The sequence below is a fragment of the Spermophilus citellus genome, assembly GCF_964194105.1.
Source record: "Spermophilus citellus genome assembly, chromosome: 5".
In the NCBI taxonomy this organism is placed as follows: domain Eukaryota; kingdom Metazoa; phylum Chordata; class Mammalia; order Rodentia; family Sciuridae; genus Spermophilus; species Spermophilus citellus.
This window is the reverse complement of record NC_138186.1, coordinates 94,561,865-94,581,295: the sequence shown is the minus strand read 5'-3', so window position 1 is coordinate 94,581,295 and position 19,431 is coordinate 94,561,865. Positions and strand designations below refer to the sequence as shown.

Below are 19,431 nucleotides of genomic sequence, written 5' to 3'. Positions count from 1 at the left end.
TTGTATTCCCCAAGATGTCAAGTATGTATGGATTTCCTAAAGAGAGAAATTAGTTTATGTTCGTATTTGAAAGTGTTTTAAGGTAAAAATTTATAATAAATAATTTGGGCAAAGGACCAGGACAGTTATAGCATGAATTTTTCAGGTGATGACCTGTTGGGGCTGAGTTTACTACCTCTGTAGGCTGAGAACCATCATTGTGCTTCCCTTGTTGGGCCTGGCCCAGTCCTGATGCCTGCTCACACAATGTTAAATTCATAAGGAATGCAGGCAGACATAGTGTTGAGATCAAGCTGTGGGTCACGGGAGTGGCTTCCAGATTCAGCCCTGAGGATTCAGAAGTCTCTTGCTTCTGTAGGCTTTAGCTTCATCATCTATAAGCTGGAGTATTAATGGTAGTTTTTTCCAGACTTGGAAATGTTAAATGTAATGTCACATAGAACCCTACATCTAAAGAAGGGAAGGGCCATGGCCCTAATTAGAAGGCAGAAAGCAGACCTCAGTTTACCTGTCATCTGCTTTTCTCTCCCAGCATTTTTGAAAAAAATACTTAATGCAAGATACCTTTCAACCTTCTGAGATATTGGGCTTCCCAGGATATAAACTTAGATTTTAGTTATAACTTTTAAAATTAAGATCGTTGATCATAAACTGCTAGGAATAATATACTGAGGAAATGAGACAAAAAATTCATTTTTACTGAAAATCTGTTTAGGATATACTGATCATTGGAATCATCAGAATTCAATGTTGTTTCTGTGGTTTTCATGCTTTTTACCTGACTTATAGCAGGACATACCTTTTATTTTATTATCTAGTACAGATATATACACAGCCAGTGGAAACTGTTTTTCTGTATTTATCCTTACTATAAGCAACACACTTTATTTTTTACTGTATTTTATAATTTTATTTATTTAAAAAAATTTCTGGCTGTAACCCTTTTAATTGATTACGTGAGCCCTAATAGGTCATGAAATTCTGCCCTTTTCTTATACCTGGAAAGAATTTTCAGAAGTTATGGATTCCTGTGTGTCCCCAGATGAGGATGAGAGCTCTTGTCCACTATGCCTTTTTCTTTTATTCAATCTGCCTCTCTAAGAGGCATACCTAATCAGCCAGATTTTTAGAGCTGCTATCTGGGCATTTCTTCCACTAGCAGAAAAACTTGAGAGTAAAACAAAATAAAGCAACAACAAACCTCTGACTACACTGTTAGTTATTACCAGAAAGTTAAAGACATCCTTTTGCAATTGCAAACACACTCTTGAGGTATAGGTGTAGTTTTGTTTGAGCTGATCAAAGATTTTGAATTTGGCTTATTAAATTTTGAATTTTGCCCACATCCTGAAAAAACATGAGGCAGGTCAATTGCTGTGTTCCCATAAGGTTTTTTTCCCCTCCAAATTTGTAAATATCCCCAAACCTAAATTCAAATCTACAGCTCAGGAAAGATATAATAGATTGTTAACTAAACTCATGTATGAGTATCTGAATATAGAATCCCAGCAGCAAATAGAAAATCTCACTTGATGAGAATTTTTTTCTCACTCAATCCTCCTCCAGCCTTCAAAGCATAAAACTTATAAAGGAGAAAGAATTCACCCACAATCTCATCATCCAGAGGTGATCACTATTCATATCTTTGTATGGGTCATTGTTACTATATTTTGATTTGGTTGTGACAAGTTTGTAACTGATTGTGGTACTATTATCATTTTAAGATTAACTAGGAAATATTTAATCACAAAATGAGATGTTTCATAACAGTATGAGTAACAGCTGAATACTACTGGATTCCATGGTGTGAATTTTCGTTTCCCTAACTAACTTACTTACGTTGGGAATATAAGTGGTTTATAGTTTTTCCACTGTTACAAATTATGTAATGCACATCTTTGTACATGTAAAACTTTTCTGAATTTGGAATACATCCTTAGCATAAATTCTCAGAGTGGAATGATTGGTTAGAAGGTAATTGAACCACATTGTGGATTCCTACAACAGAGTCTAAGAGGGCCAGCTTTTCCATTCTCAAGAGTCTAAGTTTTGAAGACGCCTTATGATAGAGATACAGGTTCTTCTGGCAATCCAGAGACTTTGTGAGCTACACACAAAGCAGATGCTAAGATGTCTTTAAAGTTGCTTAGCTCTTGAGCAAACATGTGTAGTCACAGATGAAGGAAAAGTTTACTCTGAAGAAGACTTTTTGTATAAATACTTATTTTTAGTTTTTTTTATGGTTCATGCAATTTAAATAATCATTTCAATCTAATTTTTAGTTTTATTGGTTTATTGGTCTTATTTATAATTTGTATCATTATAAATATAATTCTTATGAGTTTATACTTGTATTTTAAGCAACAGTCAATTTAATGTTGATTTCCCATGATTATACTTAGGGTTTCACTAAAATAATGATTTGGTTTTATATTTTTATGAACAGTTTACAAATAACTTCCTAACCCTCCCTCTTCTGTTTGACATATTTTATTAAAGTCATTTCTTCATCCTTGGAAATGTTAATTTCCAGCAAGACTTTATTATATGTATTACATATTGAATTTTAGTGTCAAGATTTGTCAGAGGTTTCTGATTATATTTGGATCTTCTTTCCTTGGTGTAGATCATTCTTCATTCTATGCACAAATACCAGCCACGGGTTCACGTGATTCGAAAAGACTGTGGAGATGATCTTTCTCCCATCAAGCCTGTTCCATCTGGGGAGGGAGTGAAGGCTTTCTCCTTTCCAGAGACAGTCTTTACAACGGTCACTGCCTATCAGAATCAGCAGGTATTGTTTTTAGCTGGCATCTTTTTAGAATGTTTCAATAGATGGTATATTGGTATATCTAAACGTCATGAATCATCATACAATTTTTGCCATATATAACATGCAAAGCATATGTATGCATATTTATAACAACAATACTTTATCCATGATTTCCCCAAGTATGGCTTCTCCCATGAGGACTTCTTTAGATGATAGGAGATGAACATGTAAAATATGAACAGAGAATTGTAACTGCCAGCCATGAAAATATTTCAGAAGCATTTATCCTGTACATTCATTTTTGTGTATTTACAAAAAGGGCTTTTTCCTTTCAAACTATGTTTTATGGGTGATAAAGAGTGATTTAAGTATAATAGTCTGAAAGATTAGCCATTATGAGGTAGTCTTTTCATAAAGTTTGAAATAATTTGAGAAGTAAAATATTTCTTTTCTATATTAGTAAACACGAGACTGTGTTTGCTTGAGTCAAGAAAGTAGAATTAAATCAAAGGCAAAAGCTTAGTACATGTAATTCCAGCCAGTTCGCATAAGAAATGATTATGTAATAGCTGATATGGCCTGGAGGAGATATTTTTTTCTTTTAAATTTCAGTGGTCAGCCAAATTATTTTGGGTTTTCACTTCTCCTTACCTATGTATATATTTCAGTAAAAATTTAAGGATTTTTAAATTCTGTTGTGGTAACCACTGTTTTAAAACTTCTTAGGAGATGTAAGTCCCCCCATGTGTTCTTCAGAACTGAGGGGCTAAACACTCTTATCCTGTGGCAACACCAGTCCCTCAGCCAAAGCCAGCCTGTTCCTCACACTCACATTTCCATTCTGTCATATACCCCTTTACATAGAAACATGAAATGTAACCTTTAGAAGGTCTAGATTAGGATTATCTTTTCAAATTAGGATGATCTTTTCAAAATTTTAGGGTTGGGAAATGACTTTCTCAGGGGAAGTCAGTGCATGAGGAGAAAATAGCAAAGCTTTAGTATACTTTTAACTACTCTGATTCATAGTCCCTATCCCTGTCTCTCTCTTACACACAAATTACCTGTGCTTTATGTGTTATTTTCTCCCACTCTCTGGTAGAGTAAGTTTAATATAGTAGGCTTTAGGCACGTTAGTGACTAATACCAACTAGCAAACATTGACAAGTTGATTAGGAGACTGGAAAAATTGGAAGGGAAATTGGTAACAATAACATGCAATTGCATTCACTTTTTAATGTCCCAGCTCCTAGTTTTAAGAACTTATGGAAATTGGTTTAACTTATTAGAACTAATAAAAATAAAACAAAGAACCTGTGCAAAATTGGTAAGCAGATTCACCCAGTTATTAACAGCATGAGCTCTGCATTTTGGTTTCCTAGTCCATTTCTACTGGCTAATAACTATATGACTTTGGGAAAGTTACTTGTAAAATGTCACTTCAAAAGAAAACAAAATTGGGATAATAGCTATGCATAAGCTGTTATGATAATTAAATGATTGGTATGAATAAAACTTCATATACCCATACATAGTCTGCATTCAATAAATGTGGTAATGTTAGTAATAAAAATAATAGTAATTGTGACATATTTCTATTTAGACAAACACAATTATATAAATATGTACTCTTTTTAGTAATAATATTTTAAATGTTTAAATTATTTAGTGCTATTTAAACATTACTGAAATGAACAGAGAATTGAACTGTAATGATCTGTGAAGACAAATACCCTTCACTGATAGATTGGAAGACATGGTGAATTAATTAACAAACTCTTTCATATGTCCGTTATAATATAGTTCTATCCACATATCAAGACAATGTCATATGGAGCACATGTGTCTTAAGTGTTGCATGGCTGATTAGAGGATGGCTGAGAGCATGCACCGGCAGTCTAGGAGAACTGTAGAGGTCTTTTTTTTTTTTTTTTTTTTTTTTTTTTTTTGCTATAGTGTTATCCAACAAAGTTCATCCTCAGCCAAGATGGATACAATCAGAAATATATTATTTAACTTTGTAGATTTCTTAAGCCAATGAATTTAGAGTGCAAAGCATGGTGTACTTCTAAAAGATAGACTATAAATTCCTTTGGGCAAAGTACAGATATGGTAAGAAATAGATGGGATGTTATTTATTAGGGTCAAATTTAGGATGGCAAAAGTAAAATAAAAATAAATTTAATTGAGATGATTAGAACATTTGTAAATCCCCCTTCCTCCTAAATCTTGTGGTATTAGTGGGCAAGATTATAAGACAACAAATTGGAACTCCAGGTAAAATTACATTTTCATTTATTTCTACTACATGTATAAGATTTAATCTCATTAGAATCTTCAAGTAGTGGTTACCTCTGGTTCACTGTAGTGCTGGGATCAAGTTAGGATTCTAAAAATAAAATAAGAAAAGAATAAAATGTTCAGATGAGTGCTAGAAAGGAAAGGAGAGACAAACAAAAATACAGAGGCAGAACATTAAAGGAGTGTGGGTGTTACCTAATTCTGAAGAAGACTGTGGAAGAGCTTTATAACATTTTAAGAATATGAATGGCTGATAAATGGATGTTAGATATTATTTCCCATTACCTCTATTGCAAGAGAAACAATTAAACCACATCACAAAGTTCAAGGGAATAGCTTCAGTTTCTAGAGGATTTTCAAACAAAGGGCAAATTATCACCAGATGATTCAAGATCTTCTTTCCTAAGAATATTAAAAGCAAAGCAAACTTTAATCTATGGAGTTTGAAAAGGAGTGAGAAAGTATCTTCTTCATAGCATATGAATGTTCTGGATGATTTCCGAATTTTTTTTTTTAACTTTACTGCTAAAATATTAAAATATGTGGTGAATGGAAAAAGGAGCACAGTAGAATTCTCTATCAAGTTAACCTTTGAATAATTTGTAGTTCTGCAATTATTTATGTGTTTTATAACTTTATTTCACTCTGCAGATTACTCGCCTTAAGATAGATAGGAATCCATTTGCCAAAGGCTTCCGAGACTCTGGGCGAAACAGGTAAGTGCTAGTGAAAAACCCTTCTGATTGTAATAAAATATATTTGATATTTTATTGTGGATTTTCTTTTACGAACTAAATGTTTAAATTTACTCATAGGGTATTGAAATAATTTCCGATGATAATTTAAATTGATCAATACTGTTGTACGTTGGATGCACCTTTGGAGTGTGATGGTGTGGGCTGCCTTAAGTGAATTTTCATGCATGATTCTGGTGTGAAGATGAAAGCTCTAAGTGGTTCATTGCATGTTGCTTCTTAAGAGGCCTTGAAGCAGTCTACCTTTATAGGCCAGGGCCCTTGATATCCCAAGTAAATGCCCTTTCTGCCTCTGCTATTGGTTTAGAATTTCCTTAGTGATGACACAACTGTTTGTTGATTCTGTCTAGTGAGTATGATTGGGTCTCTTATTATCTCAGATTTAAAACTGGAATATGAAACTCCTTCCTGTTGCCAAGAGAGCTGATGTTCTTTAGTTCCCAAATTTGTCTTGGTTCTGCTAACAGTCACATAGTTTATTTTTTCTGTGTTGTGTTTATGGTGTTTATACTAAGTGAGAGAGCTACAATAATGAATTCCATTCTGGTACTCTTATGAAAAATCAGATTATCTAGCCTGTATGCCAAGAGTTTTAAATTTATTGATATGATTCTATTCCAATACAGTTCAGTGCAACATTTTCTAAAATAACTTTTAGTTACAGAGATTAATAGTAGACTAATGTTCTACAAAGCCCTTTTCTGGGTAAGACTTTGACTTACATGTTTTCAAAAGTCTCTTGTATTTAACTGGGCACAGTAGCACACACCTGTAATCCCAGTGGCTCAGGAGGCTAAGGCAGGAGGATCTTGAGTTCAGAGCCAGTCTCAGCAACAGCAAGGTGCTGAGCAACTCAGTGAGACAGGGTCTACATAAAATATACAAAATAGGGTTAGGGATGTGGCTCAGTGGTCGAGTGCCCCTGAGTTCAAACCCCAGTATCCCTCCCCTCCAAAGTATCTTGTTTTTAAAAAGAAATAAATGAACATTTTAAAAATCACTTTACTTCCCAAATCATTATAATACTACTTGAAAACTTAGTATTAATTTGGTCTGTCTACACAAAGTCAAAATCCTCATTTATTTTGGAGACAATTTCATTTGAAATTTTAGAAAGAAAACCATTAGGTTGAGAGTTTTAGTTCTTTCATTTGATTGATTGGGCAAGGTAGGCAACAGAGACCTTTTCTCAGAATACACTAAATTGCTTACAGTGACTTGATGTCATCTTCATATGTAATGGCGTCATTTAAATACCATGCAATGTAAGGACTAAAATGCAATTAAAATTCAGCAAGAGTAGAATAACTTTCTGCAGGTGGATCAATAGGACTGACCAATAAGAGGCTTCCCTCTGAAATTCATCACCTTGTGGGTAGGTTTGCAGCTATACCTAATGCACAACAAGTTGTCTCCTATATTGAAATTATGTCTTTTTAAAAAATTTATTTTTATTTAAAAAATGTTTTTGTGGGACTGGAGTTTGAACCCAGGGATACTTTAACAGTGAGCTACAACCTCAGTCCTTTTTATTTTTTAGTTTGAGGCAGAGTCTTACTAAATTGCCTGAGCTAGCCTCAAACTTGTGATCCTTCTGCCTCAGCCTTCTGAGTCACTGGGATTATTTGACTTTGTGTCTTTTTAGATGTCTGTTTCAATGTGGAGAAAATGTTTGGTTGGCTTTTGCTAGGTTACAATAGCTTCTTATTAACTTGCTTTTCAGATGAATTTCTGAAAACTGAATGCAGATTCAACCATAATTTAGTAATCTAAGATCATATAGTGAGGTGGCTAAAGGGAACCTTTGGGGTAAAGTAACTCCTCTACCTTGATAAATGCTTTGATGGAATCTTCTTGTGACTGTGTTTATATCAGATTAGTATTTACTCACTTCAAAATCTTGCACTGGTTTCAGGGATTTTTTTTTTAAGTAGAAGAGGAATTTATTAAAATTTATTTGAACTGAAAGAGGACTGCAGTGAGGCTTTGAATGTGTATATGCCAGAAACCATGTCCAAGCTATTGATTGTTCCAGGGAAGACTTCACTTGCTACCAACACTGGAGATTTCACTGCTTATACCCTGTCAGTTCACTTATGAGGTCAAATTAAACAATATTCTTAAAGTATATTTTATATAGATAATAACAATGAATGAACCTTTTACAAGTAGAAGTGAGATGATGTATATGACAACTTTTCAGGAAATATACTAGATATGCCAACATAATGAAAAGACATTTGTTTATTTAAATATAGTCAGTAAAAAAAATTAGTAGTACTGGGGAAAATAAACTACTAAGCTGTTTGGTATGGTGAGGTCAAAATGCTAGGTTTTGATATTTCCTTTCCTTTGGCTGTTTCGGGAATGTGTAGGCATGGCATCCAATGGTGCTTGCTATTATTTTTTCCTGACTGTAATAAAACTTTTAATGTTTTTAATGGACATACAGAAAACAATGAATTATGCTTGAACTGTTTTTAAAATTTTTTAAAATTGAAATTCCTTTTTTGCTTCAAATGTTTTAACAGTATTTTTATAGGTGAAGTATATGATCTCTGAGTTTTTGCTAGTGAAATAAGGTTGCAACTTTTTTTCTCTTGGAATTATCTCTTTTATCAAAGCTGAACTCTTCATGGGTCACTTCCTAATATTAAATATCTATAAATCAATATTCTACATTTAAAAATTTGATATTAACATATTTGAGTCATAAGTACCAAAGATGCAAATATTAAAGAGAATTTTGTCAGCTTTAAATATTTATAACTTATGTATTATTTTCCTTTAGAAAAAAGAACCTAAGTTATATGTAGGAAAGTATAGTGATTTTAAGGGGTATGGAGGACTGCAATATTTTAAAATTTATTTTGAAAAGTTTTTATTAGTATATTATTATTTACATAATAGTGGGGTCCATTTTGACATAATTTTTAAATTTGTCGAGAAGAAAGTTCAAGAGAAAAAAATCAAAATAGTCCTTTATTACCCCGGTACTATTGTGCAGTTATTTTTTAAAAAAAAACAAATTTCTATTTTAATTTTTTCACATACATAAAATAAACAAATTGAACAGAACAAGAAATAAACGTGAAATTATGATTGTTTAAACTTTATAAAACAATTTTCTTTAATTAAAAATTATCCTTTCCTGGCTATTTATGACTCCACAGCCTATTTTATAGGAATCAGTAGCTTTGGCCCTTAAAAGCTCTCCTGCAAGACATTTGCTATGTGAGAGCGAATTTATGTGCTGAGAATAGTTTCATTCTTCAGTTAGGCCTTAGGTTTGACCCTATAAAATTTTTTACTCAGGAAGGTACAAAAATTTCTTCTCTTTAAATACCTCAGGAAAAACATAACCATTTTACTAAATAAACTTGGCCATTTGATAGCATAAATTAGGGCAGTGATAAAATGTGGAAGTTGTTCAAAGGCACCTTGTATAAATTATCGCCTTGGCTACTCTCCTGCAGGAGGTGCCTTTCATCTTTTCTTTAACTAGATGGGAAAAGTCTCCATTACTGGAGAAAATGAAGGCTTTTTAACAAAAGTCCAGATTCAGCTAATAAATATTTTATAACTGTTTCCTGCAAAATATCTGAAATCCTTTCTGGAACTTGCAGTGTGAAACAGCAGCCTCAGGAAAAATATCAATAGCTCCAAATCAGATCACTTGTAGACATATCACCTTCAGAGCATCTCTTTAAAGCTTGGGGTTATATATTTGTGATACTTAATAACTTTTGCCAAAAATTTGGTTTATATATTTGAAGCATAGTTGGCTTTATACTGTTAAAGAAAATAATGCAGTGGTACACATCTCTATAGTGAATAAAGTTCTAAGTCCAGTGAATGCTACTTTATTATCTTAGTAAACTCCCACAAGACTGTTTTTTAACACTTTGGTATCTTTAATATTGAAAACCACCATTATCAAAATTCATCTATGTGATAATAAAAGGCAATTTTAAAAATAAAGCTGTGTCCTAATGTTCATTTGCATTTAAAAAATATTTTTTTCCTGGAACATCATAAAAATTTAGTATTGGTTTGCACTAAATATAGAGTAGTCAGCTAAATAGCACCCAGTATTTGTTACTCCAGTATTAATACAACTCACTACTTGGGGGTCTGAGATTGAGTAGGCTTGCAAAACTGCCCAGAAACGAATACTTTAATGGACAAAAAAGTGCTACTGAGTTGCATGATCTTAAATTTTACTTGTATTTTGGCCACAAATGTGATGTTTGATTTGGAAAAGATAACTTAGAATAACACAACTTTAGAGCTAGAAAAGGGTTTCAGAGCTTTCATAACCTAATTCTCACTTTGTAGGAAGCTGAAATCCAGAGAGGTTAAGAAATTGACTTAAGGTCACACAATTAGTTTTAGTGACTTGCAGTCAAGCCCATTTCTTCTGATCCCAATCTAGTGTTCTTACCATTAAATGATAGTTTCTGTGGCACATTATTATGTTAGAAGCCAGAATCTGTTCTTCTTTCCTAAGTAGTCCAGATAGAACAAGTGCAGTTCCCTCGGTGTCCTGCTCTTCCTTTGGTAGCCCGTTCATATTATATCTGTAGGGCTGGGGATGCCTTTTTGAGATGCTCTGAGAACAGTGTTCCCCTGAGCCTACAACTGAAGAGATGAGTCAGGTTCCTGAGTATACTCAGGAGATGTGTTCATGCATGCACATATGCTACCCCTCCACCCATGCATAACTGTTTTTTTGTTATTAAAATGGGATAGGTGTGCTTTTCATTGAGTTGGGACAGAAATAAATAGATCAGTGGAGACTATATCTGCACATTCTAAGGAAGCAAATTCTGCATGTAAAACATTGGTCCAGAAGGAGTAGTAGTGTGAAATGGTTTTATCTGCACAAGTCACTTTTGCTAATTGGAGAGGTTTTACCCTATAGGTAAAGGTGATGTGACTCTTGGTGGTCTTTTCCTTTAGTCTTAGTCCATAGTTCATGATTTGAGGGTACAGGGAATCCAGAGGAGGTAGCACCTGAGTTGTAGTTATCAAGCATATCTGACAATCACAAGAGATGTCTGAGTAGTATTTGATACCTCAGGAAGCAAGGAATTTCCTACAGTAGAGGTATAGGTTTCATAAAAGCACACTATTATCTTTTTTGGTGGGCTGGTGGCATTGGGGTTTGAACTCAAGGGCACTTGACCACTGAGCCACATCTCCAACCCTATTTTGTATTTTATTTAGTGACAGAGTCTCACTGAGTTACTTAGCATCTCGCTTTTGCTGAGGCAGGCTTTGAACTCACGATCCCCCTGCCTCAGCCTCTTAAGCTGCTGATTACAAGTGTGTGCCACTGTGACCAGAATAATGTTATATTGATTAACAAATTGCTTAGGACTGAGGAGGTTGAGGGATGAATTATAAGGTCTTAGCTCTTTTGAAAATGGCTAATTGAGTAAAGGGCCTCAATCCCACCTCATGTAAGGAAGGAAAAACTGAATCACTTATGGAAGGAGGCAATTTATGCACATATTTAATTGTTGGTGTTTTAAAATACATTCATGTTATATAAATAGTCCATAACCAACTTTTTCTGTCTCTTTAAGTGTCTATTCATTAAGTATGGGTATTGAGGCTTTAAAGTATTCTGTGATAGTGGTACTAACTTCATATAGTGGATATCCCTTTGAGATCATCTTCCTGCTCTCCTGCACCTTGCTGGGTGAGGACGGGAGGAGTCAGTGCTGCCCTCTTCTGGTGGTTCCATTTCTGAAAGGAGAGTCCAGCCCGGTTCATGGTGGAGATGGTGCCCCTGGCTGAAGTTGGTTTTCTTTGGAAGAACACTCCTTTGAGATGGCTGCTGAGGCACTGAATGATGGACAAAATGCCTCTTTAGAAAAGATTTTTTTTTTTTACCAGAACTCTTTTGTGGAAACACCCTTTTCATAGAGGGAAAAGCCCTATCACTGGGAGAAGGTGTATTCCAGATTGCAGCCATGCCTTGGATTCAGAACAGTAAGGATGGACTCTCTTCACCTCAGCCCCTTGGCCCAAAGGGGTATCTTTTCTTCCCCCACATTGGCTAGGCTTTGGTTCCCAGGAACATTAACAACATTTTGGGTGATTTTCCCTCTCCCAGGTATTTCTTTCTGACCATGGCAAGCTCCTAACCTGCGAGTATGGGGTGTTCTATCAATTCTGGTCTTATTTTCCAAAATACTCATTACTGATGAAATCTCCTAACTAGACTTCATTTGTCCCACCATCCCACCCTAATCCTGATCCTGTTGTTTAGGATGGGTTTGGAAGCCTTGGTGGAATCGTATGCATTCTGGAGACCCTCACTGCGGACCCTCACCTTTGAAGATATTCCTGGAATTCCCAAGCAAGGTAACTCACAAAGTTTCCTGGGCTATAGCTGCAGCCATTTCCTGTCTGAAAGCTCAGGTGCTAAAAAATGCACAATTATTTCAAATATGATGGTGACCTCATCACCAACAGGTCTAGAGTTCATATCTTTTCCATATGGTATGGGGATGGGTCAGAAAAAAATGGTTGTTGTGGTTATAGATTAAATCTTGGATTTTTAGGCTGTTTATTTATGTTATTTTTTTTTTTATTTTTTATTTTTTTTATTTATTTTTTTTTATTGATTATTTAAAGCATTACATAGCTCATGATATATCATCTTTCATACATTAGACTCAAATTGTGTTTTGAACTCCCATTTTCACCCCAAATACAGATTGCAGAATCACATCTGTTACATATTCACATTTTTACATAATGCCATATTAGTGTCTGTTGTATTCTGCTACCTTTCCTAACCCCTACTATCCCCCCTCCCCTCCCATTTATTTATGTTATTACCTTTATCTGACTCTTAAATTTTTTATTAATGTTGGAGGTGGACTTGTGGGTTCTAAGGCCCGTTACTCTCCACAAGACATTGCTGATGCTGTTTCCAGTCCACCTTTTCTTGCCAGGTTCTTTCTTCCTTTAGTGTAAGTGACTCCAGGAAGGGTTCTCTTTATTGAGATGATGATGAGAAAGTTGGGTACATTCAGGCAGATTTCCTTGGGCTCATCGCTGAATATTTCCCACAAGTCTGGGGCTTGCACTTTCTTTGAGAAGATGACACTTTCTCTTTGGTCTGTTCACTAGGTAGGACTATCAGCTCACTGCTGTAGGCAGGCTTTTAACCACCTTCCAGTGAGAATTTCACCTGCTGGGTTTTAAATTATTACTGAACATATTGGGCTTTTAGATTATTTTGGGAAGCTATGTGAGACACTGGCACTATAACAATGAAGGTTTTACACCCTGTCTAGCCCTTGGGATTTTCTTCTCCCTTTAAATTCTGTCAAATTTGCAAACATCAGGTTTACCACCACATCCAGAGAGGGAGGGTCAGCCACCATCACCACCACTGAATGCAGGATAACTACCCTCTCTAAGTTTCACAGGACTGTTTATTTGCTGGACTTCTACTCTTGTGTTAGCATGTGATTCACCAACCTATTTTCTGGTTGGAAGTGAAGTTTTTGAGGGGCTAGACTATTGCTTTACGAAGTGGCCAAGACTTGCCTTGTATAGTCATTGATGCACATAGTATTTCAGTGAGAATCTACAGATATGCTTGAGCAGGGTATGGACTTGGTTCAGCTCTTTGCTTGGAGTCATGGCTGTTACTTTGTAAGAAAATATATTGATCCAAAGCAAACTTTGCTGAAAGAAAGGCTGAAATATAGGTAAAAATGTAGTGTTGTTACACTGTTGGAACAAGATATATGATAGAGATTGATGCTGTATAAAGTTGCTGATAAATTCAGTTATTTGTAATATTTGTTATACTAAGAAATCTTTTGAGAAAGCTTATTAAGGGACAAATTATGAAAATTCTGTATGGCAGTATCCTTCTCTTTCTGCAATACAAAAACATATCTTTCCCTAGGGAAATAATTTGTCTTAAAAATATTGAGATACTAGGTGCCATGGTACGCACCTGTAATCCCAGTGGCTTGGGAGGCTGAGTCAGGAGGATCATGAGTTCAAAGCCAGCCTCAGCAACTTAGTAAGGCCCTAAGCAACTCAATGAGACCCTGTAAATAAAATAGAAAAAAGGACTGGGAATGTGGTTGAGTGGGTGAGTGCCCTTGAGTTCAATCCTCAGGACCAAAAAAAAAAAAAAAAAACAAAGAAAAATATTGAGAGATACTGGACATGGTGGTGTGTACCTATAATCCAGTGACTCAAGAGGCTAAGGCAGGAGGGTTTCAAATTCAAGACCAGACCCAGTAATTTAGTGATACCCTGTCTCAAAATAAAAAATAAAAGACTTGGGGATGTAGCTCATTGGTAGAATACCCTTGGGTTCAGTCCCCACTACTGGGGGGTGGGGAACACATTGAGAGGATTTGTGTGCAGATTGTTTCACTATGAATTCAATGAGGTTCTAAATTCCTTGAAAGCTGATAAATCATAAGTTCCTTCTCATCCTTTTAGCCCTTGCCACCCCTTATAACAAGCCATTTCTATCATGTATTTAACAAATTAAAAGAAAAAGATGGCTACGGGATCATTCTTTATATTTCAACTTCTTTTATAGGCAATGCAAGTTCCTCCTCCTTACTGCAAAGTACTGGGAATGGTGTTCCTGCCACCCACCCTCACCTTTTGTCTGGCTCCTCTTGTTCCTCTCCTGCCTTCCATCTGGGGCCCAACACCAGCCAGCTATGCAGTCTGGCCCCAGCTGACTATTCTGCCTGTGCCCGCTCAGGCCTCACCCTCAACCGATACAGCACATCCCTGGCCGAGACCTACAACAGGCTCACCAACCAAACCAGCGAGACATTCGCGTCGCCCAGGACTCCCTCCTATGTAGGTGTGAGCAGCAGCACCTCAGTGAACATGTCCATGGGAGGCACTGATGGAGACACCTTCAGCTGCCCACAGACCAGCTTGTCCATGCAGATTTCAGGAATGTCCCCTCAGCTCCAGTACATCATGCCTTCACCCTCCAGCAATGCCTTTGCTACTAACCAGACCCACCAGGGTTCATATAACACTTTCAGGTTACACAGTCCCTGTGCCTTATATGGATATAACTTCTCCACATCCCCCAAACTGGCTGCCAGTCCTGAGAAAATTGTTTCTTCCCAAGGAAGTTTCTTGGGGTCCTCACCAAGTGGGACCATGACTGATCGACAGATGTTGCCCCCTGTGGAAGGAGTGCACCTGCTTAGCAGTGGGGGTCAGCAGAGTTTCTTTGACTCTAGGACCCTAGGAAGCTTAACTCTGTCATCATCTCAAGTGTCTGCACATATGGTCTGATGAAGTCTTTAAGTTAAATCCATTTGAATCTGTCTAATGTATTTTTTATCTTCTTTTTCTTTTCTTTTTTAAAGCAATATGGAAAGTAACTATCTGTAACTTGTAAAATATGCATATAATAGAATATTAAGTTTCCCTGAGGTTTTTCACTTTCTCATGGTGAGACTGTAATTATCTATAGTGTATGTGGATACTGTATATACATAGCATGTGGCATATTTAAGCCCCTTTTATATCCTCCTGTTCACCCAGTTGCTGAGTATTGGCATTCATACAGTATGTTTAATGAAAATTCTCAGACTTTTTAAAAACCAAAATGGTAAACTTAAAACTTGGCAGTGATACTAACCAGATGAAGATTTGTAACTTAATTTATCAGAAAAATGTTCTGAACAATTTCAAAATTGAGTGTTGATAACCAGCAGTAACCATTATATAGAGTCTTATGATTTCTGTTATTCTTAAACATAGTGGGAGAATCTAAAATGCAAAAGCCAGTTGAAGTATTAGTATTAGTTCTGAGGTATTTGTAATTATGAAGGATTAGCTTTTACATTCCAGCTTATTCTTATTTGCCACAGATATTATATGACCTCAGGTCTATAAAATTTATAACTCATATAATTTTTATTTTTTGATGGAAGGTGGAGGAGGATTGTGATTTGTTTTTCACTTTCCATTGGTCATACAAGAGGTACTTACTCATCTGCAGAGAATAAATTTCTAGTATTTAACATTTTTTTGATCATCTTATTTACTTTATCAAATAGACCATTGAAAACTGTTCTGTAAACATTTTTAAATTCTAGTATTCACCAGGGAAAGAATATATGATATGAGTGGCAGCAAAAAGAAAATAAATCCACCTCACATTCTTTGATTCCAATGAGAAACGTTTATATTTCTAAATCTTGAGGAATAGTTTTATCAATTATCCCTTAGATTTTTTTTTTGTTGTTGTTGCTTGGTTTTTCATTTAAGATATTTTTTTATATCTTGCTTTGAGCATCCTGACCCATGGTTTATGAGTAAGGAAAAGACATTTATGCTACTTATTTATGTCTTACAACTCTTGCAAATTGGAACTCCCCCTTTCCTTCCTTAACCATATCCCTCTGTCTTGAGTTTTTCAAAACAGGCAGGTCTTAGGCCTTTATGGTGTTAAAGCTGCAAGGAATTTTCAGAGGGTTATCTGACAATCTGTCTTGTGGGTGTTGTAGTCAAAAGTTAAACCCATTACCAAAAAGGCCCTCTTGAAGGACTAAGGAGGAAGATACTAATTATGATAAAGGAACTATAAAACTTTTAACCTCAATAGCATTTTTAGCCTTGGAAGTAAACAAATGAAAGCAGCAGTACTTTTTTTTAAAGCCCCTAAATAATGTATACATGGTTTAAGAGTTCAAAACAACATTTCTTGAACAGTTTCTTGGGATAAAAAATATTTATGAGGTAAATAGAAAAGGCTAAGAATGCATGATAAAATGCATTAACCTTCTGCTGAGAAACTAAAATGATGTATCTGACTGACTTATTCATTACACATCATATATATGACAAGCAAAAAGAGCGTTTCCTTTCATTGCTTAATCAAATGGCTGTAACTCATCTTTAGTTTAATGTGTGGAGGGGATATAACTCCTGATTTGCTTCTTTAAAATAGCACCAATGTTAGATATTTAGGGGAACTTAGTGTTTGAACAGAATTTGCACAGGGTTTGACTCTGTTTATAGATACTGACAAATTTCTTCATGGATTCTGTAAGCAGTTCATCAAATTAATATTGATTTTAAATTTCAAATTATCATTAAAGGGCATGAACTATTTGTAATAAGTAGACCTATACAATAAGCTTTTCCTGTGTACAATAGTAATATCAGGACAAATACTTGGAAAAAGGCTTTAATAATGAGTTTATCCCAGCCTTAGTGCTTTGTGTAATTGAAGGAGAATATTTTTCCATTTTGAAAAACATAGAAAGTAATGCTTTATACCCATATGTATTAGTAAGTAGAGCATTTTCCTTTTTTCTATCGGTAATTTGAGATGACACCACAATATGAGTAGAATTTTTAAATAATTTTTGGTAAAATTTATCGATTTTGTACAAATGCTATTTCCATTAGATTTTACTGTAAATATTAATTACCATGTTATGTCAAAGACTAACCTTTTATTGTTATATTAAATGAAATACATACATTGATAATTATAAGTACATATCTGTATTTTATTAAAAAATGCTTAACAAATTATATTAAAGTGTGTTATTAAATCCTTTTATGATTTTGGAGGACAGTCATTTTAAGTCTCTATGAATATTTTCTCAAGAATAAGCACACATGTGTATATCTCAAACACAGAGTCTGTAACTCTCAATAACAAAGCAGGGGGAAGTGGTCTGCTGCTCATTTTTCATGTGTTAAATATAATTTCTTGGTGTGTTGACCATGTCATTGAAGGTGAAGGCCCTGACAAATGTTGAACACATGAAAATTTGGACATGAGAGGAGGAGGTTGGAGCGGTATGTTTTGTTTCAGGTCCAGGAAAAAAGGCCAGGATTCAAGAATGGGCTGCCTGCACGACTGACTGGTGATGACAGATGACTTCTGGGCCCCTTGACTGGAAAACATTCCAAGGGACATCGTGATGGGATGAGGTTGCTGCTATCAAGACCAGTCACATTCTGAAAATTAACACTTGTTTCCATACAGGCTCCCTCCCTGAGGTCAACAGCTTTTCACAAGTGGGGCACCCAGTTGCTGACCCTTGATTTCTGGAATGTAAGGGGTCAGGAGATCTTTGGTTCCCAGAGAAGACACCGTGTAGCCTATATATATGGAAGGATTACACTCACTCTTTACATTAATTAATGAAATTTTGAGAAAAAGAAACCTCACTTTTAAAATGTAAAGAGCTCTTTATTGCTACCAAGATTTAACCTATCAGTACTCACAACCTTAGTGGGAAATAACCAGCAGCTGGAGATTTAATTAGGAGAAAAAGAAGAGTAGGTTTTGTAGCAGACCAATTCTGGGGAGATTTGGAAGGGAAGAAGGTGCAAGAAGAGGAATCACTAACTAAACTATAGGTTTCTAGTGCAGAGCCATCAAAAATAACTATGGTGAACTTGGTAAATGCTACACTGATGCTCTGTCCAGTTAGAGAGGATTGTAAAGAATTCTTTATTCCAAAGTGGAGTAGTGTTGGGTTTCCTCATAGGGAATTTATTGGCTTATCTACATGGATATTTTCCTAAGCGATCTGTTAGGAATTAAATAATTTTATTAAATTATTACCAAATGTTTTAATCTCATTGATCATCTTTTTTTCAAAAATAAGTGCTCAGAGAAGTTGAGAGTGAGGTTAAATATGTGAGCAGTTAAGCAGATGGACCAGATTATAGCATTCCAGGAGCTCAAAGTTTAAAAATTAGTGTCAGTATAGGAACAAACAAATAATGTACATTCAAATACAAAGCATCTGACAGGTGTTGAACTTAGTATCTTTCTGCATGCTGATAAGTTTTCAGGTAAGTTTCTTTTTGTGGAATTTTGGTGTGGTGAAAATATCATTGCCTTGGGAATATGGAAACTGATTTGAAACCATGGATTTCTCAATCATGGTTTTGGGCAAACATTAGCATTTTTAGTCTCAGTTTTCTTATGTATGAAAGGAGTAGCTCAGAGGAGAATCTTTACTATTCCTTCTAGTTTCAAATTCATATGAACTTCATGTGTTAGAATATAAACCTATTTGTCTTTGGATACACACACACACTCACACACATATATTTACAAAGAATGAAACAATACCAGGATTATTTTCAATTTATAAGATTACTTGGAGTTATTTAGAATTATATTTATTCAGTTATAATGTATAGGATAAATTTTAGTATTTTTATATTTGAAGGAAGCTATAGTTAGTAATGTGTTTGCTACTTTATAGTGAACACAAAAAGATTGATAAAATTTCCTTTTCATAATGCTGTTAATTGCATGAAGTAAATTATATCATTATGCAATAAGTACGACAATCTAGTAAAATATCTAGAGATCATTCCAAGTCCATTCAAAACACATTTAAATCCCTGAGAAAACACTTCAGTATGTATTTTTGAAGGGCTTTACTCATGCTGAGACTCAGATACAATAATACGAAGCAGTTTATTAATGTGTGATTCACTAAGTTTATACAAGACTAGATCAACATAGACATTCTACATCCATGTTTTGAATCATAGTACTCTGGTTACTAGAATAAGTCAATAATAAGGCCA

The 19,431-nt window shown here is 35.1% G+C and overlaps 1 protein-coding gene across 1 annotated transcript in view; it reads left to right on the top strand.

Moving 5' to 3' along the window:
• TBX18 (T-box transcription factor 18) overlaps positions 1–17,382 on the top strand; it is a 30,671-nt gene extending 13,289 nt beyond the window's left edge. The window contains exons 5-8 of the mRNA XM_081294406.1: positions 2,627–2,794; positions 5,726–5,790; positions 12,110–12,204; positions 14,423–17,382. Coding sequence (XP_081150532.1) covers positions 2,627–2,794; positions 5,726–5,790; positions 12,110–12,204; positions 14,423–15,147 — 1,053 coding nt within the window. The 3' untranslated portion in view covers positions 15,148–17,382. The remainder of the gene's footprint in view (positions 1–2,626; positions 2,795–5,725; positions 5,791–12,109; positions 12,205–14,422) is intronic.
• Positions 17,383–19,431: the final 2,049 nt, after the last annotated feature.